At 38.3% G+C, this 22,218-nt stretch overlaps 1 protein-coding gene across 1 annotated transcript in view; it reads right to left on the reverse strand.

Annotated features, from left to right (window-relative positions):
* DOCK2 (dedicator of cytokinesis 2) overlaps positions 1 to 22,218 on the reverse strand; it is a 500,992-nt gene that overhangs the window by 42,702 nt on the left and 436,072 nt on the right. The window contains exons 34-41 of the mRNA XM_065410088.1: positions 18,643 to 18,728; positions 11,728 to 11,884; positions 8,819 to 8,859; positions 7,386 to 7,476; positions 6,169 to 6,288; positions 3,574 to 3,663; positions 2,048 to 2,152; positions 398 to 539 (exon numbers count right to left, since the gene is read on the reverse strand). Of these exons, the coding sequence (XP_065266160.1) occupies positions 398 to 539; positions 2,048 to 2,152; positions 3,574 to 3,663; positions 6,169 to 6,288; positions 7,386 to 7,476; positions 8,819 to 8,859; positions 11,728 to 11,884; positions 18,643 to 18,728 (832 nt within the window). The remainder of the gene's footprint in view (positions 1 to 397; positions 540 to 2,047; positions 2,153 to 3,573; positions 3,664 to 6,168; positions 6,289 to 7,385; positions 7,477 to 8,818; positions 8,860 to 11,727; positions 11,885 to 18,642; positions 18,729 to 22,218) is intronic.

Raw genomic sequence — 22,218 nt, forward strand, 5'->3', positions numbered from 1 at the left:
AATCTGCTATGCTGCAGTTTGAACCTATTGCCTTTTGTCCTGCCCTCTGTGGCAAGGGAGAACAACTTTTCTCCATCCAGCCTTGTATGTCTTGAAGCCACATCTGCTTACTAATACTGGCAAAATCCCTTTTTCTCTGAACCAAGTACATCTATAGGCAAGCAAAGCAGCTCAATTCTGTTTTTTCATTGTTAAGAGGATTTGAGGATGCTCAGCACCTCACGAGACACTCAGAACTTTGAATGATCAAGTCCCCTAGAGCCAACCTCAGTAACAGTGATTGCCATCGCTGTATACCATGATTCACAGGAACCATGAACTTCAACAGTGTTGCTATCAGACTCCCTTGACAAAACAAGTTTTTCCTTATTCTGTAAATTCCTATCTTTAAGGATACATTGACCAGGAGAGTTTTTCATATCCTCTCCAGGGGCTGAGGTGGTGTTCATCTTCTCTGCATTTGGGAACTGGCTCATCAACTGTGCTTGGAAATCTTCTCTCCGCTCATACTCCTTCCCACGGTAGATGAACACTTTGTTCTGCAAGAGACAAATACTAGATTTCTTAGACTGGAAAGTCTTTGGGGCAGGGCCTGTGTGTGTGTTTGTACAGGGCCTAGCACTGTGGGGTCTCTGAACCTGATAGTGGCCTCTAATTGTTTCAGAAATATAATAATTGATTATAACCCACTTCCACTAGCTCCAGGAAAGTGTCACTGATTCCCCAAAGAAAATACTTCATGCTGTGAGACAGAAAGAGGAAAAAAAGGCTGAATTCAGAATGTGCCTTTACAGTAGTAATTAAACAGGCAATGGGAGGTGGGTGAAATATTAAAATTCCTTTTCTTCTTTCCCCTTTATGAAAGAGACATGCTTTATAATATATGTATAAATTCTCTTCTCCCCATCCCTCTCCCCCAGTATTATAAACTTTTCATTTACAGCACAGTCAATCCCAAGGAGTTCTTGTCTGTCGTTCAGCGTACGTGGTGTGACGAGATCGGGAAGGGAAGAAGCAGTTGCCCTTATAAATATGTGAAACACACCCATTCAGTGTTAATTTTTGAAGCAGGGGGAAAATTCATTATTATTAAATTAAATTAAGGTGAGTAGTCAAATACTTTAACCTAAATACCTAACACCTAAAACCTAAAAATAAGGTGAAATTCTCTCCTCTGCAGGCGTTCTACTGAATGTCCTCCACGTAAAATCAGACTGTAAGGCTGAACTGGTGAAGGGAGGCATTGCATTGCTACTCAAACATGAGGGTGTATTTCACCCTAGCCCAAGTCTCTGCTGGAGCCACAACATCCATGCTGCTATTAGCGCACTAGCCTGAGTGGAGCTAGCACCAGTCTGCCTACATGGGCTGGGAGGCTTGTTTCCAGCTGCAGTGTAGATATACTCTTAGTGTGCAATTGCAGGGTTCACACGACCAGTTAGGTGCAGCAACCTAGAGCACTGTAGACTTAACCTAAGCTTTCCATGCACTATCTCGTCTCTCTGACAAGCCCCCAGAAGTGTGGACACACATCCTTCAGGTGTAGCTAAGGAGCAGTTCAGATGTCATCTTTTGTTCGCTCATAATGAGAGCTACCAAAAATTACAAATGTGTGTGAAAATGAACTAGATTTTAAGGTTTGATATGAACTTCAAACGTCATTTCATTGCTTCCTGGTACCCTGTACCTTCATTAGTCTGTGAAATATGTAACATTTGGGAAGCCTTTGCTTACTTATAATATCTTGTAAGGATTCAGCATGCTGCCTTTTTACTCCATCACTACTACTATGAAGGTATTCTAGTCTACAAGGGAAATCAGAATAACGACACAATCAACTTAGACGCATTTCCATCCGGGAAGGCTTTAATGTGCTATTATAACAAGTAATACTTCAGATAATTGTGAAATCTGGTGCCAATGCAGGATTAAATGAAGATCAGTTTTCCCCAGAGACTAAGTACATTTTTACTAGTACCGTGCAGTGGTGTTTTTATGAGTATAGAAAAATATAGTTGAAGGAGAAATATACAAAGTAGAGACTTACCCTGAGAAATGTGGGAAATCCTTGGCCATAATATCCGACGGCAAAGTAATCTGGTTTAGGCCTCAGAATTTTCATGATGTTTTCATAAAATTTAGCTTGTTGAATCTGAAATCAAAAATGGTATCTCAGTCTTGTTGTTTCAGAATCATAATACTTCAAGGAAAATGGTTTCTATATTTAAATTATTACCGGGATAACTTTTAAAAAATACAGCATTCAGTCACTCTTTACACAGTTTTCTTGTGCCACATTGTTTTATAAATTGTTTATGTAGGCATAATACACAGCAAAATTAAATGGGGTCAAACAATTTAAAATGTATGCAAAATCAGGTAATCCCTAATTAACAAGTTTGGAAAGAAACTGTCAAACACCTCAGAATTATACTAGGTAGGATCCATAGTACCTAGTAACTTCATTGATAAGGTTAGTGAGATAATGAGCTTGAAAATGTTTCATGTCCTTAATGTAGCTTGGTGAGGACTGGGCCAGCTGTTCAGAATAATGGTAGCAGTGGTGAAGAAGGGGCAGACATACGTATGCTATACTGAGTTGAGAACAGTGCTTCATTTTATTGATTGTGTTCTCAAGTATAACATTGCATTTAGTCTGGGCTATGTAAATGTGGTCTGCAAGAGATTTTTTTTAAAATAAGGATTATAATCTTTTGATTTATGACATACAGAGGAAGTCTGGAAAAAGTGCATGTGTGAGGAGTGGTCAGGATTCCTCCAGATTTGTTTTTCATCTTAAACATTTCAGGAATATCAAGTTTTGACTCCCCTGGAAGGTTCGGGTATGTGTTCATTTTGAGCTCTAACACCTTCACTGAAATGGCAAAGGTGTTGAATCTTCAAAAAAGGCTTCTTTATTCAAAATTTGGATTCGTTATTGAGGATAAATATGTGTGAGTAAAAACAAAACACACAGTGTTTAAACAGCCGGCCTAAAAATCCCCTCCACTTTCATTTTCTCAGCTTTCATTCTATTGGCTCTTGTGATGGCACCACTTCACTAGTTCTCCAGTCACCACAGACTCTTCCAGGCTTGACAGGATCTGAAATTCTAATGTCAAAAGCATATGGGGGCGGGGGGGGGATATTTTAAACCTTTCTTTCTACACCATAAAGAAGAACCAAAAAAGGGGCACAAGGCTATTTTATGTCCTTTAGGTAATTTTTAAACCCTGCAAGTCAATTAATGCAAGGTAACCACTCCTGGGATTTGCTTTGTCTCATGTAATCTTATCTCTAGAATAGTATCAAATGATTAAATATGCATACATACATATATAATAATTAACCACTTTTATAAGGCTCTTTAGCACAGGAACTTTATTATTTAATTTGTCAAACTTCAAGGCATGATCGCTGACAAAGTAAAGAATGTGAAATGATCTAAAAATGAATATGGATCACAAATTCCTATGGACTCTTCAAAAACTTGTCTATCTATCTACCCTTTGAGAGTTCAAAAATATTTATTTATGTTCCTGAAATATTTTAGAGAGCCATGTATGTTCTTACCAGGTTCTGGCTTAGAAGTTCATAGTCAAAAACTTCCATTTCATACTGCTCTGCTAGCTCTTTGCATAAGGATATTGATTCTTCCCACATCTGCAAAGTAACCACATATTCTAAAGTAAAATTACACAGGTACAATCGAATACCAACAAATACGGTTTTAAGGAACCATTGTTTAACTATGTATCCTTATTGATTAGGCTATCTCTAAGCTGCAGTTATCTATTAACTGCACATATGGAATGGAAGACTCAAGGCACCCATAATTCCAGGAAAGCAGCTTAATGTGCAGAGTAAAAATATTTTATGGTTCATTATAGATAGGAACAAGTGAGTTTCCGTTACAGTTACAAGAACACCACCAAAAATCATCTGACCTTTCAGTATCCTCCAAACATAGGTACAGCATCTCCAAGGGCTCAGACACAAACTCCATGCACATTATATTGTGCTTTCTAGGGGCCCAATCCTGTAATCTATGCTCCCATAAGTAGTCCTTGATCAGGTGAAATATCCTTTTCAGCTAAATGATCTTGAGACCAAACCACTGCCTGCCCACGAGACAACAGCTTATTTCATTCCTCACAACATAATTTCTGTCTCAAGAAGAAACACTGGAAGGAAGACATGCTGCAATGGACATAGTGAGCCAGATTTTCCAGTCTGCTAAGGGCATTTTGCTGTAAGCCTCACACAGTGATTTTAAAGCAGCTGGGAGACAGCAGGTGGACATCTCCCCCTCTGCAGAAAGACTGCTCGCTAGCAGAACATTGGCTTCGCTGCCTTCTGCACCATACACCCCTCACCCCAGCCCAGATAAGGGAAAGGAGGGAACATGCTGGGGATGGGATGGCAGGGAGAGCTCTGCTATATCTGATCCTCCACTGATGTAACGTCACTGCCAGTCTCATGAATTGGGGCCAGTCCTGCACATCTGTAACCTACACTTGGATTGGGCAGCCCTGAATCAGAGAGGTGCTACCAACTGCCTGCAGCAATCTGTCCAAGCAGAGCTTGGCTGAAGTGGAGAATTAAAGCTATTGTGTATCTAGGGTTATGGTGCATGGAGAGGTATTGCTACACTGTCACTATTTCAAATGCATATAGACAGACTGCTAGATAACAGTTAAATAGCACTGCACTGTCTGTGCCACAGTACAGTAGTGAGATAGTGCAGAAGCACTAGAAGTTTCCTGTCCGAAAGGCTAACATTGGGGAAACAAGTTGGTACCAGCTCAGGACAAACAGTGGAACAAGAAAAAGTAAAGGAGCAATGGTTGGTCATTGTAGGTGAACTGCATTATTCAACAGGTGGGATTGAAGATGTTCTTTTGAAGGTCAGAAATGGTATTTGCCATACATCAGCTGAGCTTCAACCAGACATAGAATAAGAAAAGATTTACAGGGTCACCATGTTCAGTGTTTTACACTGCAAAATTATTCCCTACTTTATGTTGTCCAGTACTTTGCTCATTCTCGTTTTCAAGGGTTCTATGATGGGGTATCCACCCCACCCAGGATTGACAGGGGTTGAGATGGCCAGGTAGGCCAATTATCTCCACAGGATGCACCTGGAGGAGGAGCCAGGGAGCAGGGAACTAATTGAAAATAGGCACGGCTGGTCAGGAACAGGTGGGCCTATAAAGCCAGGTTGCTGCTTCTGAGTAAGGGCAGTCACTCCCTGGGAAGAGGGTTTGGAGCTGGTACACCCAGAGGAAGGATGGGGACCCAGTAGTGTAGGAATCAGTCCAGGGAAGGAGTAGTGAGGGTGAGAGAGGAAAGCCCAGAACTGCTGAGCTGAAGGCCCTTGGACTAGTACCCGGAGTAGAGGGCAGTCCTGGGTTCCCGTACAAGCCACTGAGGCCATGGCAGTGAATGGGGAGACTGCTAGTGCAGAGAGATATTGAAAGACTTTGGTAACTGGGACGGGAGAAGGCTGAGTGACCTAGCTGGAAGTCACAAAGAGGTCGCTATGAGTCCTGGAGGGAGAGGGATGGTGTGTAAACCGGGGAAGGGGGCATCTGCCCCAAGAGCTAATCCCCAAAGCACCCCAAGACAGGTTCAATCATGGAGTCAAAGGGACCTTTACTATTGGACATCAAAAGGTGCAGGATCAAGACCGTAAAAAGGTATTTAGTAGCCTATATATGACTTGTGTGTTGACCACTTGTCTAAAACTACATCTGTCTTTCTGAGATATCCTGTGTATTTTGAGGAAGAGGATAATGTGATGGAAGAATAAGAACTGAATTAACTGTATCAGTTTCTTGTTAATGGAAAATTCATTGCATGTCTGTAATTATTTTATTTATGTTGGGCAACATGCACTATTTCATTGTTTTGCCTGAGCTAAGAAAAAACTAGACTGGATGTCAGTTACAAACATTAGCCTTCTTCCTTTGTATATTTATTTATATGACAAATTTATTAAAAAGGAGTTGTCTATAATGAATCTCCTTTTAGATGAAATTTTTATTTATGACCCACATTTCCAAAATGATTTTACCCAATAGCCAAACAGATGTTTTGTTATAATAACATGATTGTTAAAGGCCACTGTTGCATAACGTAACACAGTCAGAATGTTAAAACAGTTACCTTTCCCTTGTCAAAGTATTCTATAATTTTTTCATACAAGTTCTCTTTCAACTGTCGATGGGTCTGTGAATACTGGAATTCTGTTTGCATAACTTGAGGTGCACACTGTTCATCGGACCACTGTGAGAAAAACATTAGAAAACACATACTTTTGGAGGCAAAGTAAAAAAATGTTAAGTTTCTTCTGTATTTCCCTAACATCCAGAGAGTAGGGAAATACCACGGCAAGGATGCAAATTTTTTAACATGTTCCCGAATAACTGTTTCATGTTGGTAACTAGGGTTGGTCAACATTTTTTGAGTGGAACAGTTTTCTGTTGAAAAATGCAGGTAATACAAAATCGTGTCTAGTCTGATGAAATGCTCTGAGGAAAAGTAAAAACATTTTGTTCTGAGATTTTCAACTTTTTTTTTTTATTTTTCTATCATATTAAGTTATTAATTTATTATGTATACGTAATATAGATTTATATAATATAAAAGTCAAACAAAATGAATTGAAATGTCACTATTGAAACAAACGTTTTTCTGGTCCTGAATTTCAATTTTTCAGAATTTTCATTTCTCTGGATATTTGAGCTTTATGTACCAATTCAGAACTTTAAAAAAAAAAAATTAGAATATCCCACAGAACAGAAATTACAGTTTCCAACCAGCTCTATTGGTCACATCAGCTACTTAACTAGATTGTAGTGAAAATAAGCATCAGTTAAGAAAACAGGCAGAGGGAATAATTTGAAAATGTGACCCGTCATTTAAAATGAACATTTTAATATACCCATATTGCAGTAGCTGCCAGGGGCAAATTTAATTACAGCCCAATATTATATGTAGGTTTCCAATCTAGCCCTAATTTGGAAATTGAGAGTACAGTAAGGTCAGAAAAAATGCAGTAATTATGGAGGGCTAATTACTCCAAAAGTCACATATCCTATCTTTATATTATTTTTGTCATAATTTTTAATTACCAATACATAATTTTAAATCATCAGCTGAGAACATCTAATATTTCTTCTCAATAAATATGCTCTAATTTTTATTAAATGTCTTAGTATTTTCAACTACCAGGAAATTAGACTGCTACTAATGAAATAATTAATACAAGTCTTTGATTTATTGTGTAAAACAGATTATATATACACACACACACACATTTCTAAATCTGAAAATTGTGACAGCTCATTATATACATTCAAATATGAACTCAGTAGTCTAACCTTCAAGAGCGAGGTATGGAGTAGAAGGGTGTATGCAGCTTCTGTGTAATTCTCACAATCTAAATGAAGATCTCGCAATTTATACAAGTATCTGTTACAAGGGAAGAAAATCAGAGTTTAAAAATATACATAGAGTTCTGGCAAAATGCATTAATGGCTTGCACCCACAAGCACCCACGGTGAAACTCTCCACAGAAAGAATGAAAGATGTAATGGAGTAACCACCCTTAGAGATCTCAAGGTTATTTGGAGGGAAGCTATTAACTAACTCTTATTTGTCTGGGCCATTAGATTGGTCTGAGCTTCCTTTGTGTTGTGGAGCATCTGAAGAAAAGCAGGGTTAACAATCAGGCCAACTTTACCAGAGTAACTGCCGTGCCTGCACCTGTGCGGGTAAAACTGAGATGTGCAACAAACACATTTACTCCACATTTTCCAAACCCTGGGGCACTCTGGAGTATTATCAGAAATAGTTTGCCTTTTGACTGCTGCCAACTACCTGCCATTGTTATATAAATTGTTAATTGTTTTCTCCTGTGCTATTTTGCCCTAATTTTATATGGATGTTTCATTTTACCCATGTAAATGCTACAGATAAGACTAAAGGAAGAAAAAAAATATTGTTCCAGTTCCTCAGCTATAGTTGAGGAGTGCATAACACAGTACATCAAAGAAGAGCATGGAGGTGGTGTGCACGTGGCTTGCTCCAATCCTGACCTGGCTATCACCAAGACGGCCCCTAGCATAAGTTAGAACAGCCTTCAGGCTGCTCTAAATTATATACCAACTGCCAATGGCCCAAGGGTCTATTATTACGGTGGGTATAACCATGGCCCAACCATATCTCCTCCACCTACAGGGAGGGGAAGTGTGACCTAAGAAGTGATTGTCCCTGCACAGGGGGACAGATTAAGGCCCTAAGTAAGCTTAGAGACAGCATAAAGTCAGGTATACGGTAGAAAAGTTTTGCTGGGGTGTGTGTGTGTGTGTGATATATAGCTCCAGCAGAAAACCATACAATTACAAGTTGAATATAGTGCTGCATATTTAGCATGCTCTGTAGTCTGAGCACATACTACAAAACTGGAAAGGGTTTCTCGGTCTCTCTCTAAATATATGATATGATTTGCCTCCAACTTCAAATCCAACTATATTTTCTTCATTAATGAGAATGCAATGATTCATTCAAATAAACTTTATTCTGGGGAGGGGGAAGTGCTGTTGATGAATATGTACAATAGATTCCAACTTTCTGAAATCTAAGCAAACAATAGATTAAAAAGTATAAATGAGCCTAAGGATATTATGGACTCATTGTGGATGATGAGCAACCAAGGGCATAACACAAATCCATATAGTATGCTGAAGACAGTGTGCATAAAAGGAATATTACTGCACTCTTCAAACAAAAATCAATAGATCAATTACCATACCTTATATACATCCCTTCACGGTTAATGTCTTTGTAGAAATTCTAGAGGGGGGAAATAATTACAGTGTTAGTTTTCAATCTCGGTTATTAAAATACTTTTCAGGACCAAATTACTCATGCTAAGTATTATTTTCTTTTTAATTGTATAGACAGTGCAGAAAACAGAACATAATTCTTTATTTTGGCTCATTTTGTCATTAAAATTTTAAAACTTAAATTATTAATATCACAGTTTGTGATATGCATTATTTACAAAACATTCTCAATTAAAATCCGATAATATGGCTGCTTCAAACAACATTTTAGTTCCTTTATAGCACAACCATATATAAAATCTTCCAGTTCACTATCACAATTATTAGTGATGGATCTTTTCTTTGTAAAGGGGAAAAAAGGGTTATCCAAAGGCGAACATTGATGTTACATGCTCCACCAGTTAGCTACTAAAAGGGGTTTGGGATTTCTGATGATGATAGATCTAACAAATACTTCTGAGCTATTTCTCTAAGGAGGCAGAGTTCAGGAAGGGCGGCAAAGATGGATTTGCACATCTGAGACTGTTGCGGGCCACTTTGGTTTCCAGTGTACGTTAAAGCAGCCCTTAGGACTGCTCTAACGTGCCCATGTTAGAAATGATTTTCAAGGGACTAGTTAGAGAATAGTTGGAATATTGTACACTCCAACCACAGCAGCTCCCTTGCTGCCTATGCCCTTCACTGGAGACTGCCAATGGATTGGGGGGTGGGGTGGCGGTATAGGTCATTATATCAGCCCTATGCTTTTGGAGAAATTGCCTGGTGAAGAAATCCTGCTACTATCCAACCCCTTTATACCAAAGAAAAGACTTAATGACTGGTGAATGTAGCCTGGGACCAGCCTCAGAGACTTCAGTGTGACTGTTCTCATGAGTAAGCTTCATCAAGCTCAGACACTTGGTCCCTTGCTACCAGTGCATTTTACTGGCTTCTCTCCCCTCTTGATGATTTAAACACAGCATTTCTGACTTGCAAACTGCATGTAGTTGCCAGTCTAGTGGGTGGATGCTTTCTTCCCCAGAGCCCTGCATTGCAGGAGGAGTTGAAAAGGGGGAAAAGTACAAAAGAACTCTCCTCATCCCCCACCTCAAGGGAAATAAAGTGTCTAAACAAGTAAAAAAAATCTGAATAGTGGATTGTTAAAACATGTCAAGAGAGCAAATGGATAAAACATGCCACAAGCCAAATTAAAGGACTGAATTAATGATCAAAGATGTGCTTGCTTTCTGGATACACAACCCTTGGCTAATTGACAACTAAGGGAGTATGTGGTAACTATCTGTATATATGAAGGGGGCAATCACCAAGAAGAGAGAGATTTTCTTAGGATGGGTCAAAGTTGGTACAGCAGAATGAAGCTGGGCACAGGAAATGTAAGATGAATTCAGGAGAGTCTTCCTACTAGAGTTTCTTATGTTTTGTTGAAAAATGTGTGTGAGAGAGAAAAAGGGCATGGAAGGGAAGAAATGGCAACATTTTCTGCACAAAGGCTTTTCATTTTCCAATCAGCTCAGCCTCGCAGTGAGGTTCTGCAGACTGCATCAGAGTTTAAGGACAGCGAAAGATGGAACAAAAATTTGGATATAAAACCTCATGTTTGAGAATTTAAACCAGTGTTTAATTATTAAGCATTAGGATGAAACCTTCCCCAGGGCAGATTATCCCATATTTGCAGATTAAGGGGTTTCTTTAAGCATCTGTTGCTGGCCACTGTCAGAGCTGGATGGACATCAGGTCTGATCCAGTCTGGTAATTCCTGTGAATGAGGATAGGGGTGCAGTTCAGGGTATGTGAATGTGAAGAATCAGACGTGCAGATTATGAATGTTTGTTTGTTGGAAGAGGAAGGGAGTTTGTTACTCCAGCTCCTCAGCTTCATGTGTTTATGTATATGGGTGGGGAGGCCCGAAAATGAAGGCTGCTTTGGAGATTATTGATGGTGGGCTTCACTGCTGCTATCATGGTTTTCTAGTGATTGTTTTGTTTAGAAAAATACTTGTTTAACTCAGTTAAGGTTGTGTTTTGTAGGGTGATTTCTTTGTTTTTTAAGAAAGTAGGGCAATGTGTTGTGTGGTGTAGAGGAGTGTTTGCGTCTCCTGCTGGTCTCCCTGGCAATGGGGGTGTGATCAGAGAAATAGGACTGTAGCAGCACGCTGTGTCACTAAAAGCCTTGTAGTGTAGCCATAGTCTTACAAGAGGATTGCATATGGAGAAAATTCCTCTGTAGCAGAGCTATTAGCTCCAATTGGCAGGCCACTGTACTTTCAAGTCTGCTCCCTCTCCCTGACCCTGTTGATGTTAGATGCTGGGACATGATAGAAAGAGAGAAAGGAGAGCCTCTTGGCTGGCTACAAATAGGAGTCAGTCTTCACAGCTCTATCACACCAGTCCCTGGCTGCTTTGAGGAGGTCAGAAGAAAGTGTTCTCTGATACTTGATCTGTTCCCTAACTGGGATGGGGGAGGGTTGAGAGTGTATGTGGATTTTTCCAGTGAATAACTCCAGTGCCTCCTGCTGCTACTCAGAGTTTTGCCATGCAGCAGCAAGAGTAGCATTGTATGAGTTTCACTAATATTTCTAGACAGGCCAAAGTAGCATGAATTTCATTTTGCTGCTGCCTGGCAAAGTTAAGAGCAGAAGCAGTGGCACTGAGCTGTCTGCAGACTCAGGAAAACAACACTGCATAAGTTCAGATTTGGAAGGCTCTCCCCACAACATAAAGGTAGAAAATATTTTTAAAATTGAAATCTTCAACGCTGCATAAATTGATGTCTTAAGTCACTCATTTTCCTGGGCAAGCTTTACACTTGCCATTGGTGAGTAGATTTTTGAAGCCCTTTTCTAGTTTTATACTTTATTTTGCAAGGAGACACATACCAATAAGTTGACAGTGCAGCTCATGCGGTTGTCCTTGCTCTCATCATTCATTACTGTTCGGTAATCCAGCAGCTTTTCCAAAAGCCCTTTAACTAGGTTTACAAAATTTTCAACTGTCTTGGAAATGTCACGATACTCTGAAGAACATTCCATGAGTCTGCAAACAATGAGAGAAAATTGCTTTACAGCTATGTTAGAACAGCTGCACCCTGAGCTGAGATGCTTTGGGGCAAACACTATATTACAATGATGATAACTATATTACAGTATTGATCATAAAACAGGCATAGAGTGTATTTGAGATTCCCTTTGTGGTTTGATAATCTACACATCTAAAAGTTGGATGGGGAGCAAGTCCAAACAAAGAATGGAATGTCTTTTCTTGTCTAGAAAACAACTACAATTTCAAGGGTGCAGGTGTGTACGTATGTGCTTTGCTGGGGTCCCATTATTTCCATTCCCCTTTACTAATTGCAAAGTCAATGTGTTACAAAAACCCTCCCTCTACATGAGTCCTGACATCAGCCAGAAAGGATTGCTGGAGGATGTTGTGGCAGTCGAGTATAGTGTCACCCACACCACCGCCAGCTGGATGGGTGAATTTAGACGCCAAACCAGAATTCCAGCTCTATCCTGTGTTCCATAAGGACATTTTACAGGTGTGTAACATACTCCATGAGGACTTTAGAAGTACACCTCATTTTGGATTTCATAAATACACAAACTTTTCAGGATAAAGTAAAACAACAACAAAATTTTCAGCAAGCATACGTAATAGGAGGCAACATGAAACTTAATTCTTATAAAGGCGTCGTACACAGGCACACACACAAAAATATTTATATATTGCATTCTGAGGGTACATCTACACTGCAATAAAAGACCTGCAGTACGGCCGCAGCGTGCTCTGTCTCTTGGGGCTCAGGCTGGGGAACTAAAAATTGCAGTGTACCTGTTTGGACTCAGGCTGGAGCCTGGAATCTGAAACCCTGCTACGGTGGAAGGCGTCCGAGGCTGGGCGCCAGCCCGTGTCTGAACATGTATTCTACAATTTTTAGCCCGGAATCTTGAGAGCCTGAGTCAATTGATCCAGCCTCTGAGACCCAGTGTATTTATTGCAGTGTAAACATAACCTGAGACAGTTCCTGCTTCATGCTCTCATGGTGATATGTTTGTACATAAGAAAGAGAGAAATACAAGTTGGATAATTCACACAGTGATCTGACTTCAGTTTTGTCTTTGGCATAGGACAGTTGGGGGTTCATTTTGCAGTTCAATTTTAAAAATGTGTTAAGAGATGGCCAAAGATCTCAAGTCTTTTTTCTCCAATCTAAATACTTACTTCACTGTCAGAAGGCTGTGGGGTTTATGGTCTTTATTTCATTACCAAAGGACACTACGTACAGTGGTCATCACTAAAAAAGACACTTGCCAACTGTTTCTATCTTATGCACTTATATGACTCCCATTATCATGGTACCTGAGTGACTCACAATCTTTAATGTATGTATCCTTCCATCCCCTGCGAGGGAAGGAAATGCTATTATGCCCAGTGTTAGATGAGCAGAGAGGGGCTAAAGATTGAAGTCTCACAGTCTGTGGCACAGCAAGTCCCAAGTCTTCCCAAGTCCCAGAATAGTGCACAAACCATTGGATCATTCTTCCTCTTTCTGTTACTGTTAAACAAACTCTGAGGAGATGCAGTTATTTTCTTTTGTTTTTCAAGTTAAACATTAGTAGGATTTTCATACCAGTATAAATAACAATTGGAAATCACACTACAAAAAATAAGGCAATTCACTAACAAGACTTCATCATTGCTATTTGGCCTTAATTAGTAAATAAAAACAAAATAAAAAAAATGAGAATAACTGTGGACTTGACTGCTGCAGATTTAATTCTTTCCCCATGTTTCTTTTTTTGTGATAGGTGAGTTTTCACCAGCATTTCCCAAATTGTATTAAACCTGCAAGTTGTCCTATATTATTTACAAAAGTGCCTAAATGACTTAGGAGCAGAAGACATTGATTAGTGGTCACTTTTTGTTTTTCCAGCCAAGTTATTTAAAGGGACGGAATGATTATTGTCTTGAAGTTTTTTCTCTCTTGTTGTTTAAGGACTTTTTTCCTAGGCATTCTATTTTTTCCCCCCGTTTCTCTTTTTCACTCCATTATGTTCTAATTTTTTTTTTATCTGAGTAGTTACATAGTTATCTGGTATATTCCATTAATGGTTTCATATCTGAATGTTTGGAAAGTACAGTAAATTCCACTGGAAAATTATGAAAACATATTGGCAGTTGCAGAATCCTCACTGAAATTACATTGTATGCCTATGTTGAGCTGTTCCCTTGTTATACCATGTGTTATTCTTGATCTCTCAATGTTTCATTAGCTAATTTCAATTTATATGTAAACAAAGGTATTCTGTAATTTATTGTTGTTCTTTGGAAAATGCACCATTTGAATCGGCATTACTGATTATTACATTTCTTGTTAATGACAATGTGAGCTTTTGCTATTGAAGATCTATCAAGACTTCTACACATGTACGTATTCATATTAAAAGTTCTCCTTTCACAGATCTAGAATAGAACAAGTCAAAAATGGGCTATTCCCTCTGTTTCTACCTCACTCACTGTGTATGTGTATACTTATACCTTGTGCAATGTGGGAAGTGGGGAGAGAAAGAGATAGAGGAAACTTGGATAACTGGTATGAACTGATTGTGTTGAAAGATTAACTGAAATGCTTTCAGAAAACAACTACAAGCAACTGCTTAAGATCTTAAACACATAACAAAACAGGATGTTAATTACTAGTGTCTGCAGACACATGTGCCCTGAATCAGCAAAGAGCTTAGAGTACATGCTTAATTTTAAGCATGTGTAATAGGATATAAGCTTAAGTGCTTCGTTGAATCAGCATCTGAAATGTTACTATGAAATATATTTTAAAGCAAAATAATGATTCCTTCACTTACCTGCAAGACTACACTTTTTGATTTTGTGGTTCATCGACTTGATGACGTCACTAATATCTGAATAAAAGTAAGGAATTAATCTCCCTGCCATTATTTAGATATTAGTGACATCATCAATTCTTGCTGTGGGAGAACCCTGAAGTCACTTCCTGATAGGTGAGAAAGTAGGGATTTTCAGCTATTTTGTTTTAAAATGTTTATTTGTAATATTTCTGATATTTTCTTAAGTTCAAAAATGGACAGAACCCAGCATGCCCTTCATTCTCTCTTCTACAATGCTTTGTGTCGGTGGAAGCAAACACTACAGGGCACTGCTGTTTGAACAGCAGAATGGTATTTTTCATCTAAAACGTGCATGTCACAACTGATTGCCATTTCAAGATCAAAACTCAGCTCAATTTTTTAACGTCTAAGAAAAAGTAAGTTGCACGCTGTGTGAGTGATGGAAGAAGTGGGCTCTTACTCAGATGAAGGGATGAGTATAGTTCAACTTTTAAATTCTAGATTTGATAAAAAATATGCTCTGAGGCTTCCTAAATAAGGGATTTCGATAGTTGTCCAAATTCTGCACTTAGCCAGCATTTACTCCAAGTGACCCTGGATTTACACTGGTGAAACAGAAAGCAGAATTATGCTCACTAAATCTTACACTCAAAGCATGAATTGATTTTGTCACATAACCCACAGTCTAATAAACTATTGATTACAGATGTTACTCCTGGATCATAAATGCTGGAAAAATCATGTGATGAATCAGTACTGTTTACCATCCCAGAGGTTAAAAAAAATACTGAAGTTTGAAACAACGTGGTCTTATTGGTTAGGTAATAAATGTACCAGGCTGGCTGCATTGAGTTCTGGGAAAACGAATACCACTACATCTGTGTGAAACCCTCTGTCCTTTAGATTGCACAAAGTTCCAAGGAATCTTTATGGCAAACTTTGGTTCACATTCCCAAATTATTATCTCGGCCTATCCCAAATCTCAAGCAAGAGACTTAGACAAAACTTTGTAACCTGATGAGTTTAATCCTGAAGCTCAGCCAGATCATAAAATACTTGTAGCACTTTGAAAAATGTCCTGCTGAAATATTTTAATGCTCTATCATTTTCTAGGAATCCATATATTATCAAAGTCCAAAATATCAGTTAATCTAGTCACTATCTACTATATCTTCACAGAAACAGTCACCTTTTTCTAAAAATTTCTGCCTTTGAGAATGACTAGTCTACTGTGTTAATTATAGTGGGGGTTTTCCAAGTTCTGAATGTGGCATAAAGCATAAATTTTTGAGTTATATACTGGAACTAAGAGAGCTCTTTTGAAATTTAGATTTTTGTTAAATACTTTTCAAAGTGTTATTATTTTACAACCTTTGTAGAATATGGAATTCTTTCTAGAGCACTTTCAAAAGCTTTTCACAAGTATTTTATAGGTGTGCTTAAATAAGAAAATGTAAAGTAAATATTTTAATTTAAAAGAAAAATGACTGCTCAATCATTGAAATAAGTTATTTCATTAATGAATTCCTTTCCTGTAGTTTTCCAAAATATGGGAGGGAATATCAGCTAGTGATTGAATAAGGCAACTAAAAGTCAGGATTCTCCAATACTATCCCTTGCTTTCCTCCTATGATGTCATCTTACTTGGGCAAGTCACTTAACGTGGATATCACATTGCTGTCCTTCCCCTTTTTCAGATGGGTAAACTGTGTTGAAATCCCCAGATTAAAAATTCTATGTAAACACTCAGATTTTACTAGCTTTAATTTGTGAGCTTTTCATAGCCATCTTTTCCCTTCCTCACCTGATGCTGCCCTATGAACAATTAATCTCTAATTATTAAGCACACTATATTGTTGAGTTTTGGAATGTGGCATCAGAGGAGACCTCAAACCTCTGTTACTAATTCTCTCCTTTGTCTTTTTTGGTTATAAGGAATCATGATGGACAGACAAGTCACACGGACATACCAGCTGTGGATACTGATCCCTACCATATGTAATGGATAAAACCTTCTTGTAACTCTGACCCATCTCATGACATTGGGGGCCCATAAATAAAAATCAGTCTCTTGCTAACATTATTACATATCACACCTGGTTTCAGAATAAAGTCAAACCTCTGATTAAACAGCACAAAGGAAGCCAGGTGAATTGCTAAGACTGGTAGGGACCATAACAGTGAGGTCATTGAAACCCTTACAATTTTTTCTGGAAAAAGTAATAAGGGAGGAAAAATCAGCCTTGCAGTAAATCCAGGGGCACTGGAGATCTACAGTGGTGGGGTCATGAAGGGGATTGCAAACTGCTAGACAAAGTCATTCCAAATGTCAAGAATACTCAGGGGTGTACACAAGAAAGTCACTTGGGAAATGTTTCTTTTCTTTACAAAAAAACCCAGCTTCCAGGTGAGACTATTGACCATTAGGTAACAGACCTACATACTGAAGTTGTCAGTTTAGGCACACTTCAAAATGCGTAAGTATTTTTAATTTTGGGAAGCCCAACTCTATAGCGAAAAAGCAAAACCTCTTCTTTCTCAAAGCCTGCTGTGATGTATACAAGTTTAAACTACTTCTTTTTAACATTGCCTCAGATCTTTGTGAATCTGCATGTAGTGGCAGTAAAGGTTGATGAGCAGACATACAGAGAAAATAATCAACACCACAAGAAAAGCTATACAAAATGAGAGCCTTAAATTGAACACACACACATGCTGACCATGCTTAGTTACATAGGACACACAATGGAGTTCTGCTGGACCGCTGCGTAGTAATGGAAAAATCCCCAAACAAGGAAGCCTCACAGAGATCTAGAGGCACGTTATAATATCCTATCAAATTCATCAGATTTAAGTGTTCTATTCAGAATGCTGCTTGGAGAGAATATAGGACATACTGGGTTGATCACTAAATGAGAAGTGTTTGGGGGGAAAAAAGTTGTCACTGGAGAACCAGTACTGAAACATTTTGAGATTAACAGAGGCCAAGTTCTCAGATGACACAAACTTACATGGATTAGAAGCTGACCTGCAAAATGAGCTCCTGCTTCTAAGGAAACCATCGTACAAAACACAGACTTCAGAAAAAGTTCACAAAGTGCACAATCACATATTAAATATGAAATACATGCATGGAAGAAGCTTCTTGCAGTAGACGTACTTTCAAGAACACCTATGAATAGTGAAAGCAAGGCACTGCAGGAAGAGTAGTTCAAAATAATTATGACTCAAATTCTATGCATGTTTGAAACAGAATTTGAGCAGCTCAAATGAGAAACCCAAAATGTCCCAAGCTTGAGATAGTAAATATATATGGATGGCACTTCCAAGCATGACAAGTTACTGGAACTATACTTATTAAATTGCAGCAAATTATGGTCACTGCCATTATAAATCATAGCATAATGTTGGAAATACTAAGCATACTCTCCTTCAGTGCCCGTATGATATTAAGAACTGTAAGAAGATAGCCTGAGATGCCCTGTTCTTGCCGGGCATGCATGAATGCCTTGTCAAAGATAAAATATACAATGTGAAAATGTGAAATAAATACAGGAAAGGGAATGCAAAAGAACGGGGGGAAAAACCACCCATGAGATTCTTGAATATCCTTGATCCAGGGTATGCAGATCCGTTTGAGTTAAACAGGAACAATTCTCTCTCTTTTAGTGGTCAACTACTTATATTTTCTTAGAAATTAAGCTGTTGGAAAATACACCAAAAATCAACCCACTGACATTTCAATGGGCAAAACCATTTAAGTTTTACTAAAACAGTTGCACTCTGTGCTTCATTTTTAATCTCATCTCATACAGTGTTACTTGGATTCTGTGTAATGGATTTATTTCTCAATGAAATCACCTCTTTTGGGGGTAGAAAAAGATAAGGAAATGGGTCATTAGGTATTTGTCTCATGAACACACTACTTACATTGACTCAAACAGCTGCATGTACTGCTCATCTCCACGTCCTCCTTCCACTTCATGGTCCAAATTTAAAATTATTTCATTTTCAAACTTGAGGGAGGGAAAAAGACAAAACATAGAATAATGCACAATACACATATAACAAGAAAATTCAAGTAAGAGAAATCAAGATATCCACAGGTCAAATAAAGCCTAAAGTGACATGACAAAAACATCACGTTTTTCAGGCTTAAATGGAAGAATAATTTCCAGTTAAATAACACTCTCCAGAGTATCTTTAAATAACTTTTCCCTAGCACAAATTATTATAGTGCCTGAAGGATACCTTTGAAGTATTTGCATTATAGGTTTTCAAACCACTTCCTAGCTTGAGATATAGGACTTCAAAGTGAAACAGAGCTATTTTATTCCAGATTAACTCTGAATGAACAACCTTATAGAATATAATGTCTTCATACAATTGGTTACTCTCAGGCCACTGTACATTTTTACTAGGAATGAGTAAAATATAAAATAGCAAAAATAATCAGAAATATATATAACAATGGAATTAAAATTTGTTGTAGTTAGACATGTTTTCTCCCTCTGCAATCTTAGAAAGGAATCAGCCAAAAGATTTAATTAAGTAACCTAAGCAGTTACTGGTGAAATATAATGCATGCTATACATAAAACTCTAGGGCTGGAAACATTCATCCAGCCCAGTGATCCCAAAACTGAACACCACCTAACTGCTATTTGCTCTGCTCTAAATCTCTGGAATATTTCAAGGTCAGGAATATCTTTGGCAATTGCCCATTAAGGAAATGGAAGTATTTTCTTCCATGATATCTGAGCTCAGTACTTTGCAGGATTAGGCCCTTAATTATAAAGAGTTCAAATGATTTTTGCAAAGCGCTAGTGTGCTGTAGCATTTGTCATTTAAAAGTTCTTACAGTGCATTGTATAAAGGAAATTGCTTTGTCATTTTGGAACCGTTAAGTCAACCTACCATGTTTAAATTCTTGTCTTAAGAGTTTATAATTAATAATTAGTTTGGCAAGGACAATGCAGTACATTATGTAGATTGCATTAAGTTCTGGAAATGGAGTATTTGGAAATATTAAATACATGAATATGACTCCTTTTATCTCAAAGGACCCAAAAGTCCCATTATTGTCTGAATGTTTAATGGGCTGACATTTTCTTTTACCATTACGCAAGGTGTTTATGGTATTCCTGGCATGTCCTTTCCTTAGAATGGTAAAAAGGCAACAGTTTAAAAGGTATCTTCTCTGTACAAGGATCACCTCACTCAACATGTACAAAGATCTCTTAGGCGTATAAAAGTAGCAGTCTTTCTGTAATACACACAAACAGAGCACTATTTGTTTTCCCCAGAGTATATAGAAAATATGGTATCCAGTTGAAACTATAGGGGAGAATTAAGACAAAAGAACATATTATACATTTTAATACTACTGCTACATTCAGCCAGATAATGCAGGCCCCAGATATACTTGTGTGCAACACATAATGGGGCCTCTCTAAAGATAAGTACTGAGGGCCTCAGTTTTATATATCAGCCAAAACTTGTTTCTGTCTCTCCTTTCACTATGCCTCCATATCCATACAGACTTTGGAGGGGAAGTGTCACCTGTTGAATCTCAAATTCATCTTGCAGCTCCTTGGTTTTCTTTGTTATTACTCATCCAAGTAATTATAACATCTAATCAGAAAAAAAAAACCACTATAGGGTGGTATTGTTGTGTGAGTAGTCTCTTTGCTTTGTCAGAAGATTAGAGGTTTATGGTAATTTTTTTAATCCTATCTAATTTAACTGTGGATGTTCTCATTACCCAGATCAACATTTTTGCCTCAATAATACCTTGTGGCAATGAGTTCCACATATTAGTTATTCATTGTATTAAAAAGCATTTAGCTTGGTGAGCCATCAAGTTCATTATGGGTGTTTTATTAGGTGTTAATGTCTAAAAAAACAAATATTAGACAGCTGAGACAAACACAACAGAAATAAATATGTGGTGTTCTGTATAGATATGTATATGATATGCTCCAAGTATATAGTGCTGCTTTATACACACTGGACCCAATGCAGCAAACAATTTAAGCACATGAATAGTCCTACTCACTTCAGAGTTAAGCATGTGCTAAGTGCTTTGCTGAATCTGGGTCTAGGCTCTCCCTTCAGCCAACGAAAGCTTGAGGCTGCTCAGTCTAGAGACAATCCATACCATGTTGATCTGAGGTGGTTAGTAGATTGGAACACAATGTATCCCCACTCTCCAGGGACTAAGTGTAATCCTCTCTAACACTTCCAGTCTTGGGTGAAGGAGCTAGCCTAAGGTCTGCCACAGATTCAGCCATTACAGCACTGGCAAGGATCTGGAATCCCATGTTGCTACTTTGGAGAGAGATTTTATATATATATATATATATATTTGACAATTCCTTCAGTTCCAGGCAAATCCACATCCTGTATGGAGACACTTCATTGTACATTTTGTCTTTCAGTGTGTCAGGTTAAAAATTCTTCAGTCAGAAGTTTCTGACATCAGTCTGCCATTTAATTAACATTAAGGTTCACACATTCATTATGCTCCTCCTGAAAACTAGACAGCCGTTGCTTCTCTCTTGGGACTCGACTAAATAGGGCCAACTGATGGCAAAGACCAACAGAATTATTTCAGAGTATGAAATGATAATTATGCCAATCAAACTGCTTTGCCACTTATAGCCAAAATACTGCAATTAGTACAATAGTTCCAATTAGGTGTTCCTCAGAAGAGGAACACACTTATAAGCTATGTAATTTGTAGGAAGTCCCCACATAACATACTGAGATGTGTCCTTCAAAGCCGTGGGAGAAAAATCTATGTGGTATTGAGATTCACAGCTTTAATTTAACAGACACATGTTGAACTGGCTTTTAGGGTTGAGCTATTCACTGTTGAGTTTCTCAGATTTCCTTTCCTGAGCAGAGCTCACTCAATACCCATATGTGACTTCTAAGGCGTACTGGAAGAATTATTTTGAACTAGACTAACAGTTCTCAAACTGTGGTCGTGACTAAGCCAGGGCTGGCTTAGACTTGCTGGGGCCTGGGGCCAAAGCCCAAGCCCCCCAGCCTGGGGCTGAAGCTTCAGCCCTGGATGGCAGGGTTCTGGCGACAGGCCCCTGTCCCTCCTGGTGTCGTGTAGTAATTTTTGTTGTCAGAAGGGGGTCGCGGTATAATGAAGTTTGAGAACCACTGATCTAGAACAATAGGTGTGGGCTACTACATCACTTTCCTAGGCATATAAAAAGGAAATTCTGTGATTCAAGTTTTCTACTTCGGGTTTGAGTTTAAGAAGTGAAGAATGAATGAATGTTGATAAAGATGCACTCATTAAGGAGAAAATGACTAACATTTCCATCAGCTCAATACAGTATTGATCATTTTGGGAAGCACATCTAATATGCCATGGTGTTAGAAAATATTATGGAGCTGTAAAGATGAGGGAATGAGAAATTAGAACTGTTCAAACTATATATAAAAGAGCAGAGCAAGGAGGGGGAAAAGGGAAGGTGTTTTCTTATTT

Source organism: Emys orbicularis, chromosome 8, assembly GCF_028017835.1.
Source record: "Emys orbicularis isolate rEmyOrb1 chromosome 8, rEmyOrb1.hap1, whole genome shotgun sequence".
In the NCBI taxonomy this organism is placed as follows: Eukaryota; Metazoa; Chordata; order Testudines; family Emydidae; genus Emys; species Emys orbicularis.